The sequence below is a fragment of the Gilbertella persicaria genome, assembly GCF_025201335.1.
Source record: "Gilbertella persicaria strain CBS 190.32 chromosome Unknown B0P05scaffold_20, whole genome shotgun sequence".
NCBI lineage: Eukaryota > Fungi > Mucoromycota > Mucoromycetes > Mucorales > Choanephoraceae > Gilbertella > Gilbertella persicaria.
Genome location: NW_026251981.1, coordinates 50,153 through 64,980, shown reverse-complemented (window position 1 = coordinate 64,980; position 14,828 = coordinate 50,153). Strand labels below are relative to the sequence as shown.

At 37.1% G+C, this 14,828-nt stretch overlaps 9 protein-coding genes across 9 annotated transcripts; 6 read left to right on the top strand and 3 right to left on the bottom strand.

The window, feature by feature from the left end:
• Window positions 1–2,653: 2,653 nt before the first annotated feature.
• On the top strand, window positions 2,654–3,473 carry B0P05DRAFT_541829 (Sin3 associated polypeptide p18-domain-containing protein). Its single transcript, XM_051578231.1, has 4 exons — window positions 2,654–2,697; window positions 2,745–2,794; window positions 2,843–2,899; window positions 2,946–3,473. The coding sequence occupies exons 1-4, from the start codon at window positions 2,671–2,673 to the stop codon at window positions 3,340–3,342; spliced, it is 531 nt and encodes a 176-aa protein (XP_051434751.1). The 5' UTR covers window positions 2,654–2,670; the 3' UTR covers window positions 3,343–3,473.
• B0P05DRAFT_587190 (uncharacterized protein) lies at window positions 3,457–4,538 on the top strand (the record flags this gene model as incomplete). The annotated part of the gene is made up of 3 exons (XM_051582567.1): window positions 3,457–4,032; window positions 4,079–4,441; window positions 4,479–4,538. 3 exons carry the CDS (start codon window positions 3,457–3,459, stop codon window positions 4,536–4,538), a joined length of 999 nt encoding a protein of 332 aa, XP_051434750.1.
• Window positions 4,539–4,603: 65 nt separating this feature from the next.
• On the bottom strand, window positions 4,604–5,742 carry B0P05DRAFT_541822 (uncharacterized protein). Its single transcript, XM_051578230.1, has 3 exons — window positions 5,347–5,742; window positions 5,228–5,296; window positions 4,604–5,180 (listed from the first exon to the last, which is right to left on the bottom strand). Exons 1-3 carry the CDS (start codon window positions 5,360–5,362, stop codon window positions 4,651–4,653), a joined length of 615 nt encoding a protein of 204 aa, XP_051434749.1. The 5' UTR covers window positions 5,363–5,742; the 3' UTR covers window positions 4,604–4,650.
• Window positions 5,743–6,188, top strand: B0P05DRAFT_541819 (uncharacterized protein). Its single transcript, XM_051578229.1, has 3 exons — window positions 5,743–5,786; window positions 5,835–5,943; window positions 5,989–6,188. The coding sequence occupies exons 1-3, from the start codon at window positions 5,780–5,782 to the stop codon at window positions 6,059–6,061; spliced, it is 189 nt and encodes a 62-aa protein (XP_051434748.1). The 5' UTR covers window positions 5,743–5,779; the 3' UTR covers window positions 6,062–6,188.
• A 364-nt stretch (window positions 6,189–6,552) lies between these two features.
• On the top strand, window positions 6,553–7,952 carry B0P05DRAFT_596802 (PPPDE putative peptidase domain-containing protein; the record flags this gene model as incomplete). Its single annotated transcript, XM_051583138.1, has 7 exons — window positions 6,553–6,619; window positions 6,668–6,690; window positions 6,748–6,793; window positions 6,834–6,957; window positions 7,001–7,108; window positions 7,155–7,639; window positions 7,691–7,952. The coding sequence occupies 6 exons, from the start codon at window positions 6,553–6,555 to the stop codon at window positions 7,486–7,488; spliced, it is 702 nt and encodes a 233-aa protein (XP_051434747.1). The 3' UTR covers window positions 7,489–7,639; window positions 7,691–7,952.
• B0P05DRAFT_104508 (uncharacterized protein) lies at window positions 7,435–9,839 on the bottom strand. The gene is made up of 8 exons (XM_051572945.1): window positions 9,717–9,839; window positions 9,285–9,668; window positions 9,190–9,243; window positions 8,298–9,146; window positions 8,146–8,249; window positions 7,930–8,105; window positions 7,691–7,886; window positions 7,435–7,639 (listed from the first exon to the last, which is right to left on the bottom strand). The coding sequence occupies exons 1-8, from the start codon at window positions 9,727–9,729 to the stop codon at window positions 7,535–7,537; spliced, it is 1,881 nt and encodes a 626-aa protein (XP_051434746.1). The 5' UTR covers window positions 9,730–9,839; the 3' UTR covers window positions 7,435–7,534.
• A 658-nt stretch (window positions 9,840–10,497) lies between these two features.
• B0P05DRAFT_541793 (mitochondrial carrier domain-containing protein) lies at window positions 10,498–11,513 on the top strand. The gene is made up of 2 exons (XM_051578228.1): window positions 10,498–11,357; window positions 11,412–11,513. Exons 1-2 carry the CDS (start codon window positions 10,521–10,523, stop codon window positions 11,478–11,480), a joined length of 906 nt encoding a protein of 301 aa, XP_051434745.1. The 5' UTR covers window positions 10,498–10,520; the 3' UTR covers window positions 11,481–11,513.
• A 79-nt stretch (window positions 11,514–11,592) lies between these two features.
• B0P05DRAFT_470267 (uncharacterized protein) lies at window positions 11,593–11,832 on the bottom strand (the record flags this gene model as incomplete). Its single annotated transcript, XM_051574543.1, has 1 exon — window positions 11,593–11,832. One exon carries the CDS (start codon window positions 11,830–11,832, stop codon window positions 11,593–11,595), a length of 240 nt encoding a protein of 79 aa, XP_051434744.1.
• A 251-nt stretch (window positions 11,833–12,083) lies between these two features.
• Window positions 12,084–14,756, top strand: B0P05DRAFT_596799 (uncharacterized protein). The gene is made up of 11 exons (XM_051583137.1): window positions 12,084–12,193; window positions 12,240–12,329; window positions 12,379–12,702; window positions 12,747–12,968; window positions 13,024–13,227; window positions 13,288–13,622; window positions 13,674–13,732; window positions 13,779–13,807; window positions 13,859–13,919; window positions 13,971–14,089; window positions 14,147–14,756. Exons 1-11 carry the CDS (start codon window positions 12,104–12,106, stop codon window positions 14,594–14,596), a joined length of 1,983 nt encoding a protein of 660 aa, XP_051434743.1. The 5' UTR covers window positions 12,084–12,103; the 3' UTR covers window positions 14,597–14,756.
• The last annotated feature ends 72 nt before the right edge of the window (window positions 14,757–14,828 follow it).

Genomic DNA, 14,828 nt, shown 5'->3' with positions numbered 1-14,828 from the left:
CTACGCTGAGCAGGAGCATAGATATTGAGGATATACATAAAAGGAATGGAGGGTTCAGAGGCATGAGCGATAGACGCTAAGAGAAAGCGGCCATTGGTAGAATTGATGGTGGGATGTGCTGTAATTTTGTAGTGAGATTTTAAGGAAACAATGCCACAGTGTTCTGTCCAAAGACTGGATTTAGTCTGGAACTTGAGGTTGAGCTGTTTCTGTATATTAAGTGTAGATGCGTGTGTTTCTTGTAAGCATAGGATGCCATATTTAGTTGAACGTAGAAAGCGGATGAATAAGGACTGTTTGTAAAGTTCTGTAGTTTTGGTAAGGCCACGACAATTAAGCGTGGCAATTTGCATAGAGTCTTTGGGCATAGATTGACTTATTGAGAATTAGGAGAGGTACCTGCTGATCCACTTGTATTATAATTTAGTACCACTCTTTGTCTCTCATCTTCATGATTAAATTTAACCTTTTTACGCTCCTGGATAAGCTTTTCTAAATCCAATGCCCCTTGGGTTAGATTATTGCTTGGAATACTTTGAAGATATTCATCATCATCCTCTCCATCGGAGTCAATGATTTCTACTTCATTATCTCCTTGCTCTTTCATTTCATGATCCATCAATTCAGGCTCGATTAATGGAGAGAGTTTGAATAGTCTCTGTTGCTATTTGAGTAAGAGGAACGGTAGTCAATGCGGCAGGAGAGAAAGTTTGCTTAGACTTCACACTTTGTGACAGTTTCTCATTAGGCGGATTGGGGCCTGTTCTACTAGTCTTGTCTTTTGTGATTCCAATACGTTTGTCAGAAAGGTGGCCTGATCCATGATTACGACGAGGACAATCACGGCTGATATGACCACGCTCGTTACAGTTATAACAACGACGAGTATTGATGAGTTCTATGCAGTCTGCTCTACAATGATCGGATTTCTGGCAAAAACGACAAAATTAGGGCATTTCATCCCACATAAGCAGAAGTTCTCGATCAAATTCAGACTAATCCACTACTCGACTAAGTTGCTCAGGCTCAGTCTTGTGAGGATTGTTCAGATCAAGAACGATATATTCCTGGCCGAAAAATACAGCACCATCCATATGAAATCCAAGATCCAGGACTTCACCAAAATGGAAAAACGTTTTTTCATTTGCTCACGGAGAGTTGAAGGAGGAATGAAGGGGAGTCGGTCGACCTTAACTCGAGCAATTTTGGCGTTTTGGACAAGCTGCTGTAGCCTTTGATAATCGTATTATCTTCCATCTGCAAACCGGAGTTGACCAATTTATTGTACACTTCTGAGCTGATATCCCAGCATGGCTCAATAAAGCGTCTCTGCAAATACTTGCGCTCAACAAGTAAAGTGCCAAAGAAAATGTTTAAGGCCATTTACATCACGAGTATTATTTATATCAACCAAAACACTATCTTTTTTTAACCCGACAATATAAGGCATAATGGTGCCTGAAGAAAGAGCGTTGTTACTAGCATATTTTGACTGGGAAGAACCAGAAGTGCGTGCAGATGGAGAAGTAGAAGCCAATGATGACGACTGATTATCAGACATAATAGCTCTAGCCGTTACTTACGTTCAGTTTTTGGGTGCATTATTTTTTGTTACGACGCCCTTTGGAGGATGTCCTGTTGTGGGTTGGGTTGTTAGGTGAAAGAACCATGAAATCTTGATTTCGGATGCGGCGGGAGAAGAGTTGAGTTGAATCTGTTTCAGTCTCCGCATGTAGCCCGCTTGTGTGTCCTATGTCCATTTACTCCCACATTTACACCAAAAAATGCCAATATATCTATCTTTCAATGTTTCTTTACACTTGAAATAACATAATATGCTCTAAGAAAGTCCATTGATGAGCCTATTTAGATTTTATCTAGAGCAAAAAACGCTCAAGTTAGCACCTAAACAAGCCATTCTTTGATGGCTCATTGCTCGATAATCAGACTATTTAGACACAAAGAATATTCCCGCTGTCAATGGCTGATTTATTGTAGCTTTCAGCAATATGATTGCTACTATGAGTATTTTAACTGCGTTTCTTTGAATCAAGGATTTTAATTTATTGATCTATGTACCTGACACATCTATGCTTAGGGGAATTCTCAATGCTTTTCTGATCATTCTTTTCTTATTGTCTGACGGTATGATTTCATTCTTTTTAGTTGCAACTTTTGGCATTTTTTGCTTTGGATTATCTGGCTTGAAATCGATGCAATTTATATGATGATGGCTATCTTGATACTTATTGCATTAGGTATGATTTTTTTATATTCTAATAGCTCAAACATGTGGTCGCTATTCTTAAAAATGAAGTAATTTTGAAGCCTTATGAATGTTATTAGTACAAGTGGCACTATGGCCTTTCGCACCCAACTTGATCTTAATTTATCATAGTACTCCTGTTAAAATGAATGAATAATACCTCCATAAGTCAGTGAAACGCAGTTGCATTCTTGTGGTAGGCGAAGAAGAAACGAACAAGCAGTGAATACCATCCTTAGGATTCACTGTCTACCTCTGGTTGTTAATGCATCCTAAGAGGCTTATGGCCAATGTTTCTGGCAGCTTTCATTGGTTCGTTAAAGAATTTAAGCGAAAGTGAAAGGTCCGCTTATTCATGTTGAGACGCGCCTTAATTTTTTTTTTTCTCTTTCCTTTAATTCAATATGGCATCAGCAATTGATCGTGAAAAGGTAACGAATTGGATCATGGTAGAAAGTAGCATTAAACATTGTACTAGGAGTGTCCCTTCTTATTAAGAATATTTACTCGTAACGGAGGTCATAACCCGTATGTATTTTCTCTGGTCACTGTGTTTACTTACTCTCTTTATTTTAGTCTAAGTCAATATACACTAGACTCAGTTCCTTCTGAAGAATTAAGCCTGTATACTTGGTATGCATACTGATATAAATATGGCGTGGTATTAACATAATGATAGGAAGAATGCCACTTTAGAAGAAATTGCCCAATTAATTGAACAAGTAATTCCTGAAGCAAGAGACCCTGATGCTCGAATTGCTTTTCGCTTGATTTATCTTGATACTGAGCGGGCAAGGTACGCCAGCCGAGACATTGGCCGTGTTGTTGCCGCTAGTCCTACAGATGATCAAAAAAAGACACTGGAAGAATGTAAATTTTTCATTGGGGATTACTTGGATGTAGCTGTATTTATTGGACCACCACCTGCTGCTCAACTCAAAAACAATCGTAATAGAGATGGAAGACGTTCTGATCGATTTGGAGGCGGCCGATTCAACAATAGCGGTAAAAGAAACTATGCACCTTATAATAACAATCGATTTGGCAGAGATAGACCACCACCAAGAAGATTCTAATAAAGCATTCTCCCTGCATAATTAATTAACTTTTTTTTAATTTCTGAATAAGGATAAATCAATTGCATATATAAAGAACGTTTATTTTTTTAAGAAGAAACATGTCTTTTTTATATGCTGACTAAAGGTTTTGTTCTGTTCTTGTTATTTAGTACACTTCTTGCTGATAATGGTTGTACTGGCCCTGTTCAGGTGAGATCAGAAAAAGATGTAAACGATATACGCCATTGTCAGACATTTGAAGGATCTATTACTATTCAAAATGCATCTCTTGGTGACGAAATCAATCTATCCCAATTACAGCAAGTTCATGGTGACTTGGTCTTTGATAACAATCCAAACATGAGGCAGATCATACTAGCCAGTTTAAGGCAAATCACTGGCCAACTAAAAATACAAAACAATCTCGAGTTAAAACGACTAGATTTGACACAACTGGGAGTTGTTCGATCATTGGAGATATCTGTTGAGCCTTCTTTGGATGCCATCTTGTTTCCCTCTGGATTATCACAAATTGAGAGTCTGACAGTGACTGATACCCTAGCGAATCGAATTGAAGGAATCATGGCCAGTGAAATCAAAGATATCCATATAGCCAACAATAAAAACCTTCAAAAAATCAACTTGAGCCATTTGCAACAAGTAGGCAATATGACAATTGCAGCCAATGCAGTGAATGCATCACTCGATGTAAGTCGGTAACGTAGATGACTGTTGTATTCATAAACATAACCAGATTTCTGCATTAACAAGCATTTACCATGGTGATTTCCGTAACCTGGAAAAAGTCATTGGCCTTGAAAAAATCAACCAAGTTACTGGCGGTCTCTCTTTTGTAGCCAATGGTTTCTCCTCCCTTGCTTTGCCCAATGTTACTCGGATAACGGGCACATTGACTGTTTCAAATAACTTACAGCTTGGCAACCTGTCTGTACCTCATCTTGCATTATTAGGAGGAGCACTTTCCTTGTCCAACAATAGCCAGCTCACAGAAATAAAAGTGCCTGGACTAGAACAGGTGGATGGAACAGTAGATTTGACAGGCAATTTTGATAGAGTGGATCTGCCTAGCCTAAAAGATGTTCGAGGTGGCATGAATGTTCAGACATCCAGCCAAAACTTCTCATGCGATCAAGTCAACAAGCTCAAAGGAGGTGTTACCAAGGGCCATGAATTCACCTGTAAATCAAACATAGCGAATCCACAATCCAACGGCAACACAGATTTACATAAGGAATCCATGGCATGCACTGTCCATACCAGTCATTGTCTTATCATCACGCTTGTTTTATTTTTAATAATAAAAATCTAAATTCTTCTATCCAAAACACTGTGTAATTCTTTGGCAGGTTGTTCCAAAGTACCCAACAATTTACGGGCAGGAGCTTCAATCACACCCACCAATTGAGCTCTTAATTGATCAATAGAAGGTAAATCAACCACCTTCAATACATCGGCCTGTGTCAAGAGTACATCGTCCAATTTACCACCCAACAATAACAATTTCTTGTTTTTGCCTAGTAATTCAACAGACTTCTTCAATAATTCTGTATTGTCTGCTCCATCAGTAGATAAAACACAAGTAGGACCTGTGATCAAGGGTTCTAAATTGGCGTATTTTGTTTGACGTAAAGCAGAACTGAAAACACCTGTGCGTAAAACAGTTAATTTGGTGGAACCCAATTCGCCTAACTGCTGTCTGATGCCAGTGAATTCCTTGACGGTCAAATTGTTGTGTTGGAAAATAAAGACAGCTCTGTTGTTTTCAATAATATCGGTATATTGGTCATGAAGATAGATACGTCGAGGAGGGTGTACTGTCTTCTTTTCTGTAGCGTCTATCTCATGTTTAGATACAAGTTACAAAAAGAAAAGATATATTTACAAGTACGGATACAGGGGGTTAAAGAAGCACAGTTGACAGGCTTCAAGTTGCGCACAAATGTTTGACTCACTATATTCACTTCGTTTATAAAGGAATAACTATGCGTATATGCTGTTTACCTGATCTTAAAGACATTTTTCTACGAATGAAGAAACTTTAAAGAGTTAACAAGGCTGTCAAGACAAAAAAAAAACAAAAAAATAAAGGTCACAGCAGGGTGAATCAGGCCAATCAGTATTGAAATCGGACATTCACTATCAGAATGTGAGTCTTTTGAATAGCATTCGAAAGCATAAAAGTCTATTTCCTTAACCTGTATTTTTAGCTGGTATTCTTCTGTTCATGTTTGCTAGTCATGGCTTTCAGCTGAAAAAAAGAAAAATTGAAAGAAATGCAAGTGCGGATGCCTATATGTGGCTGGATTTTTCCATCACCTTCTTTTCCCCTGGTAAAAATAAGCCCGACATAAAGAGCAGTAGATTTTCCCTCAATTTATCCCATTCTTCTTTTCCTCTCTTTTTCTTTCTTTCTTACACAACTCTAGACTTAATAATGACTCGTAAGTAACCAAAGAGATATATGTACGCAAGTATTGATCTTTCACAAGGTGGTAACCAAAGAGAACAAGCTCGTTTAAAGAACTTGAAAAAGAAGGAAAAAGAAAATAAGGGCAAAACCAATTTGAATGGTCAGACTATCACTCAAAAGAAAGAGAAGTAAGTCCATTCGCGTAACTATGTCCATTGACTAAAGCTTTTTAGTGATGCTGCTATCATGCGTGCCAAGCAAGAAGCAGCTCTAGCAAAGAAGCAAGCTGACGCAGTAAAGAAATAACTCACCCCCTCTTGTAAAAATCTACATACATATATATCTCTATAATACATTAAACATACAGTCATTTAAAAAAAAAGAAAAAAAAAAGCGTTTTTGGAATTGAATGTCCTGCAAAAAGAGTTTGTGTCCAACAATGATGAACGAGCATCATTGTCCAATAAAATTCTTGTAGATCTTGAAGTCTTCCTCTATCCATTCACCGAGTGCAATTCTATTGTATGGAAAGAAAATATTAAAGCCTACGAATAGGTTCAAAAGTGTGTTCCGATTTGATCTGGACTTTACAATAAATTTTGTCTTCCTTGATGAATTAGTCTTTCACAATTGCAAAGTTCTCTTCTTTGACTACACTATACTTCGTTTCAAGTCAACGTAACAAACAATCTCTTAAAATGGGTATTTAGCAACGAGTACAATTCAAGTCCGATTTTAATAAGACACAATAAGTTGGTCTCCTTTTTCTCTCTCTTTTTTTCTTTCTTTCTTGTACTATGTTCAATTTAATCAAAAGTGCACTAAACAAGTCTGAAGTCGACTCAGAACAGGAAAAGCGGAAAAGTAAGTCTTTCTTCTTTTAGTATGAGATAAGTTGCTTATATCCTGTAGTTACGTTGAATGTATATGATATGGTATTTTCTTGAATGTGAGAATGGTTCGACCGAGAATAGTTGCCTAATCCAATATAGTTACAGCCAGGATTCTTGACAAATTTGGGATTTTTGCTAGGCATTGGTAAGCACCTACTCTCTACCATCCGTATTCACCCATGTAGGCATTTATCACTCGGGTATTGAGATTGGGGAACATGAGTATTGCTTCGGTGGTCATGATTATGAGCATGTTACAGGAGTGTTCATGGTCAAGCCCAAAGTGGGGCCACAAGGCTTGTTATTCAAGTAAGCATAGATAATATTAAATCCATTACTGATGTCTATATAGACAATCAATCCATATGGGATATACTAACCTAACGCAAAGAGAAATTGAGCAAGTATTACAAGACATCTCAAAAGAATACATGGGTACTTCTTATAAATTGCTGACAAGGTAAATATAAAGAATAAGGAGAAGTCAAGACTAAATAGGCATTTAGAAATTGTAACCATTTCTCAGAGGATTTGTGTAAAAGATTAACAGGAAAAGCAGCACCAGGCTGGATTAATCGTGCTGCTAAATTAGGCACTATGTTTCCTTGTGTTATACCCACCGAATGGATTGAGCCCCCTGAAGCAGACAACTCTTTAAATGCACCGCTCAAGACACCACCACCCATGCGTACAAAAAAGGAATCGTCTGAGAGTTTAGTTAAGACTACCTTGGAAAATGATGCATTTGATTATTCTTTAAAAGAACCAGATACCCATAGACCAGAAGTCATTCGATCTGCTACTCAACTCTCTATCACTGCTCCTATTCATAATAAATAATTACTACCTTTTTTTATGGTCTGTGCACCTGCATTTTTTTAATCTATTATAATTCTATATTTTCTGAAGAAGGTAAGGAAACAGCTGAACGATTACGACGTAATGGGCTTGATTCTTTAAGTAAGAAGGATATCCAAGCATCTGTAAATGACTTGTAAAAGAGGGGGGTTAGTTTAGGGTATATTGAGATATGTTACTTTACCTCTTTAGGTGGGTGTTCCGTAGTGGGTGATCCTGGTTGAAGATGTGTACTATTCTTTGGTCTAACAAGACCAATTTGCTCTTTTTGTTCTTCGCTTAGTTGCAATACATTGGACATAATAGTAAGAATATCATATCGTTTGCGATCACCGCGAGGCGCCATTAGAAAACCAATTAACAAGTTGCTAATCAATTGGCTATGACAAGATTAAAAGCTGTCATTTGTTTACCTGTTCTTACCGATCCACATTGCTTTCGCTTGTCTCTTCTTTTAGCTTTCGCATGGCTTCTACAAGATGTTCGTTCAAGATAATAGCTTCATGTCTTAATTTGCCAATCAGCAAATTCTTTTCTTTAATCTCTTTTTCATATTGTTGTGTCTTGCCAATGTCTTTCTGTAATTTCTCTAAAGCAGCCTATGAAAATTGAGATACATGATGCTTCATCTGCAATTACCTCAGCCAAATGCGCTCTCTCTTCATATTCAGCCCATGACTTTTTTGCTACTTGTAACTGTCTTTCAATGTGCTCCACTGCAGTTTGCATCTCTACATCTTTGGCTATACGGGCTATAAGTTCTCTATTCAGCAGCAAGTAGGACTACTTACTCGCTTGGAATTCTTCTAATACAGTCTGCAGATTAGACAGACTTGCTTTCTGAGACTCATATTCCATTCGGTCCACTTCCATCTTTGCTTTGAGTTGCTCTAATTGAGTGGTTTTTTGATCTAATTCTTCATGTAATTGATTGCATTGAGCATCTAATTGCATAGATAATTGTTCATACTCTTCTCTTTCTTGATGTACTTGCTCTAACTTCTGTGATAGTTGTGCTATCACGGCGTCTTTCTTTTCAAATTGGATTGATGTCTCCTCATCCCGCACCATCATGTTGGATCGACATTGTTCTAGTTCGCGTGTCACAGATTCCAATTCCTCTGTCAGTTCAGCCACTCTCTGTCTTAGTTGCTTATCTTGTTCCAATCGAGGCACCAGTGTTTCTTTGATGTGAGATAATTTGCCCAAAAGGGATTGATGTTCTTGACTCAATTGTTTCTCTCTTTCTTGACTCTTGGCCTTTTCTTTTTCTGTCTCTGTTAATTTCGTTTCAAGCTGATTGATTTTGTCTTGAAGTGTATCAACGATAGCCATTTGTAATTCAATATTCTCTTTTTCTGATATGGCCTGTTCTTTTTCCTCTGTCAAGTTATTGATGGTCATGTTGAGTTGTGTGATGTGGCGCTTTAAATCTTTGGTTGTGTCTTCTACCAGAGATTGGCTTGCTTTGTTGGCATTGTCAATCGTACTCTTTTGTTCTTGTAGTATACTTCTCAACCGTTCTAACAAAAGTAGGATAGATGGTGGTGCAGAACTATCCATGTTTCCATTTTCTGGATCCTGAAGAACATCTCTAAGACTGTTTTCAATGGCTTCGATAGGATGTGCCTTTTTTAACTCTATTGACTAGTGAGCAACAAACAACAAAAGCATTGGGATTACCTTGAATCTCCTTGTTCAGTCTCTCTATAGTTGCTTTTAATGTCTCTTGTTGTTCTGTATAAAATGAGTAACAAGCAGAGATAGTTTTGTTATACCTTTTTTAGGTTTATTTAACCGTTTCTGCACAGATTTGATATAGCTATCCAACAAAGTCGAAGTAGATACATCAGGTATTGTTTTTTCTTCGGGTGCTGTTGATTCCTCTAGGATATCTACCAGTTGTTTGATCTCCTTTTGATGACCTTGTTTTGTCTCTTTCAGGCTGGTTTCTAGTTCCTGAACTCGAGATGACAACTCGTCTTGCTTTGTTTTTGTTTCTGTCAAGGTCTTTTTGAGTGTTGTGTTTTCTTGAGCCAGTGTCTTCAAGTGGCTCCCTGCTTGAGTGAGCTTCTTTTGAAAGTTCAAAAGTTGAGCATGCTCTTCTTTAAGTTTTTCTTTTAAAGCTGCCTCGCGTTTTTCGTATTCTTTCAGTCGCGTATCTATATCAAAGTGTTATAAAAAAGACGCTTACAAAAAACAGAGCTTACCTTCATCTGACATTATGTGCAATAAAAGACGAAACGTGTAACTTGCAAGTTGATTCCTGTTTTCATGGAGTCCGAAATTAGGTTGATGTAACCTTCTGCATTTAACTTAATGCAGGTAAAATTCTAATAATGCACACTTCTCTTTCGAAAACTGCATATTGTAAAATTCACAAGACATGGTCAATCAACTTTGAATAGAGAAACAGAAAAGAGACAAGTATAGTTTCATAAATCCTAGCAATAGGCGGCATATCTCTCCCTCTTTATTTCTCTGAGCTGAATCCAATTGAAAAATTCAGGTTCCTCAAAGCTGCTGTCAAGCAAAATGTATTTCAAGAAGCCGAGGATTTGAAAACTAGAATCTGTGAAGACAATAGAAGTGCCAGTAGAAAGGCTTTTCATATCATCTCTCAGCGCTCTGTTGAGCGTCTTCAAAACTGCTTTGATAAAGAACTACTTTAATTAGCCATTTAGACCTTCAATAACATTATTAGATACCATAAAATGAACTTTTAGAGTGATATTAAAGCAAATGTGGGCTATTTGTAGTATTTTTTTTTTAAAATCTCTTTTTAGAATTTATTTGCACGGATGAACCAAACATTGTTCTCTTAACCTTTGAGTTAACTGGATTGCGTACTGAAGGTCCAAGGTGATTGTCGAAAACGGTATGTCAAATCGTATGTCTTCTTAAAAAGGAAATTCAGATGAGATCCTGATTTAAGCTATTTGGAATGATTGCATTAAAAGATTATCTTGCTCTTTCTTTTTCTCTTTTTACCTTTTTTTTCCTCCTTAACCAACATGTCGAAAACAGATAAAAAAAACAAAGACCCTATTTTGTCACTTCTTTCTGGTACATTTGCAGGTGCAATTGAAGGTGTGGCTACATATCCCACAGAATATGTTAAGACGCGGTTACAACTTCAAGCAGGCGGAAAGCTTCAACCAGGCGAACTCAAGTTTGCAGGTCCTATTGACTGTCTAGTAAAGACCGTTAGGACACATGGTGTTAGTACTATCTATACCGGTGTTTCTGCCTTGGCTATTGGTAACGCAGCTAAAGCAGGTGTGCGTTTCCTTACTTATGACCAGATCGCAAACGCCTTGCGCGATCAAGACGGTAAACTTTCTGGACTTCGAAGCGTCTTGGCAGGCTTAGGCGCAGGTATGACAGAGGCCGCATTGGTTGTTACGCCTTCAGAAACGATCAAGACAAAATTGATCCATGATCGAAACAGTGCAGCACCGAAATATAAAGGTTTAGTACATGGTACAAAATCTATTATAGCCCAAGAAGGTTTAGGAGGTATCTATCGTGGCGTGGGTCCTGTGATGGCTCGACAAGGTGCTAATAGTGCTGTTCGTTTTACGTCTTACTCTTATTTTAAATCGGGTTTACAATCATGGCGGGGAAAGGCAAATGAACCATTACCCTCTACATACACTTTTGCAGCTGGAGCAATGGCTGGTATTGTCACTGTCTATTCCACTATGCCTTTAGATGTTGTCAAGACAAGAATGCAAGGCTTGGATGCTAAAATGTATAAAAACTCAGTGGATTGCTTGATTCAGGTAGTGAAGCAAAACGGTATATTTTCTTTATGGAAAGGAACAACACCGAGATTAACTCGATTAATTGTAAGTAAATTTGTATATGCGTTTCTGTTGCTCAATATTCTTTTTCTCTTGTAGTTTTCTGGTGGCATTGTTTTCACAGTGTATGAAAAAGTGTATCATACATTAGAATTAGTTAAAAAATAAAATAAGTTTTGTAAATCCTTTTGTTAGAGGGGTAAAAGCCTTCTCTTAAGCTATACTTTGTAGATCTTTCGTTACTGTACTGTTGGTTTTGATGACCATTTGAATGGGCTTTTTATTCTATTATAACACTTGTAAGAATGCGAAACAAATGCTTTGAAATAACTTTTTCTTTAATAAACTTATGACGCTTGACCTTTGAAAATATCCAAGTTTGCTCTATTGAATCAAACTCATAGCAATAAGTAGGAGAGAATACACACCTTAATATCCCTAATGTACTCTCTATGTTCTCGTGCACATGAATGGGTGCATTATCCATAGCTATGGAATGGCCCTCTTGTGTGTTCCTCATCTTTTCTTAGCATATCTTTTTTCTATATACGCCAATTAGAACCATATCAATAGAAGAGATAGTCCCCCAAAAGTTATAGCGTTTGCTTTCATATTGGGCCAGGTAGCAATTGTACAAATACCTTCATCTCATTCTAGTACAGGTTTACCTCAGTTTCAGGGCTTTGTATCACTAAGCGGGATTTACTTTGTTAGGCTTTGCATCATCGATAAACAACAGCTACTGCGGAGACTTTTTTTTATGCATCTTCTCTTTTTTTTATATATTTTACATGAATATTGAAGTAGCGGATAAACTAGGACAGCTGATAAAACAAATCACAGAAACAGGCGAGTGGACACTGAATCCCGAAAAATTAAAGGTAGATTTCTTTTTGTATGACAAGAGCTAATCTTGATACTCCAAAGACAATCAAGTCCTTTTGCAAGCGATCTGATGTAAATGTTCAGATCGCTTTTGATTGGGTTATGTTCCAACTGAAAAAGAAACATGCTCAGGCAAGTCATGAAAGAAAATTACCATTGAACAAAGCTAAATTTTTTAAAGATTCGATATTCGGCTTTACAGTTGATTGAACAATTATTTGACCGGTCAAAGTACTTTAGAGATGCTCTAACAGAGGATTTCCCGGTCTTTACTCAGCTAGTGATAGGCATTCAAGGTCGAAAACTTCCTCCACCAGCACAAGTCGCTACTAAATTAAAAGATTATGGTATTGCATTAATCAAATCTTGGTACATACGGTATGGTGAGAAACATCGTCAACTCAGCATTGCATATGATTTTTTGTTGGATAACGGATTCTTGGACCGAGAAGGAGGTTCTTTGTCTTCAATCCATGCAAATGATTACAACAAGTCAAATATAGAGGTATGTTAAATGACACAAGGTGGATACTCAATATGATTTTTAAGGCACGGAGAAAAGCAATTCATGCAAGTCGATTTGAACTCTTAAAATCAGACATAGACAATCATATTGAATTGATCCGAGATAATTTGACCAATATGGAAGGATGCTTTGAAATATTGATTCCAAAAAATGTGTTTGAAAATGACGACCTTGATTTTGATGCTTTATTAAGAGGTGAGGCAGCAAACACAACTGAGTCAGGAGCTGGTGATACATACAAGCAAGTAAAGTAGACATATCCATGCGTACATTTGCATTACTCATACTGCAAACAACTAGAACATTATATCCCATGGCTTGGGCTCAAATCGGTATAAAATCACAATTGATATGTCCGAAGAAACCCTTATGGACGATGTGAAAGAAACAGAAGATAATAAAATAGTATTTGATCAACTAAGGGAAGCCTATACCTTGCTCGAGACAAAGCAACTGTCTCATCTGAATACGTGGATCAATGCACTTATCAAAATTGAGTTGGCTGTAAAGTAGAACATCATTTGCGAACTATGTTGTTTGACTCACTGTCTCTTTTTTCTATAGGATAGAGTAGGAAAAGAAAAACTAGTCAAGGAACTCTTGAAACTGAAAGAAGCAGCGAATGAGGCGATACGTAAATGCAAGCTTTTAGGGATAGAGGTCTACCAACCAAAGCCAAATTCTACATCAAAATTGCAAATCATTGAAGATAATGATGATGATGAATATATGGATGAATTATTTGAAGAAGTAGATATTGATACCGAAAATAAAGAATCAGCAAAAGACACGCTTAGCAGTTCAAAGCTACCACCTACACAACGTATCTTTCCTTTATCTTTTGAGCCAAGCATGATGGAAGATGCTACGTATAGTGGTCCACCTCCTATTTTACCAGTGTAAGCATTTGTGTTTTTTTCTTCTTCTATCTAGCCTAACTTTACTTATAGTGAATCAAGTATAAACAAGGAGGACAAAGGAAAGACAAAACTGAATACAGGAAAAGAAGGTTTGTATGTTTTTACAACCTTTCTTTATTTAACAATCCTACCTAGAGTTGTTGAAGAGGGCACCTGTAGTTGAGGTATAATTGAACCATCAATAAGAAGTATGATACTGATGTTGCCTATTCTAGTGGGGAGATGATTTGTATTATTGGGACAAAAATCATGTTCAATTCAATACAAGTGGCATTGGTAATCTATTACACTATCTATTTGTAGTCTGATTTTTTTGGGGGCGAATAGAAAGAGATCATAGATTTATGGGTATTGGAGAAGGCACAAACGAAATGCCTGAACATCTTTTAGCAGAACTGAGAAAACGCCCTGTTTATTACAAGTCAGAAGTGACGAAACCATTACAGGTAAGGCAAATGCATAAATCATCAGTGTCTCTTTATTAACCATGTTCTGTTTCAAAGGCATGTAAACATCCACTACGTAACGGTGGCCTCTGTCCTCGTAAAGATCTTGTAACATGTCCTTTTCATGGAAAAATTATCCCTCGCGATGATTTTGGTGTTCCGTTAAACAAAGATGTACCCTCCAGCAGCACTTCTCTAAATAATCATCATGATCAAGATGAAGTGTATGGTGTATCAAGTAAACCTCCCGATCAGCAAATAATGAATAATCTGTGGGAACTACTTGAAACCGATATAATAAATCAATCAGGAACGAAAAATGGCAAGAGAAGAGGAAAACAAATAGAAAAGAAAAAATCGGCATTGATAGATATTCGAAAGAAACCAAGTACACCACTTACTCGGCTAAACAGTAAAATAAGTTCTTCTAAATCCAGAAAGATGGCACAAGAAGCAATTGAATATGAGCGAGAAATGAAATCACGAAACAAGTCAGAAAAGTTTTAACTTGTCTAATTGACGAAAAAGTCTTACTGATAGCGTATCCTTGAAAATCGACGCAATTCATTGCATATCGCTCTTTATAATAGAGAAAGATCTGATGCATATTATTTTCTATAGCTTACATTCATATGTATTTACCAAAATAAACAACTGTAAAATAGGGCTTACACAAATTTAATAATGCAACACCATGTACTATATATGGTATATCATCTTACATTTTTGGTAATGAGTA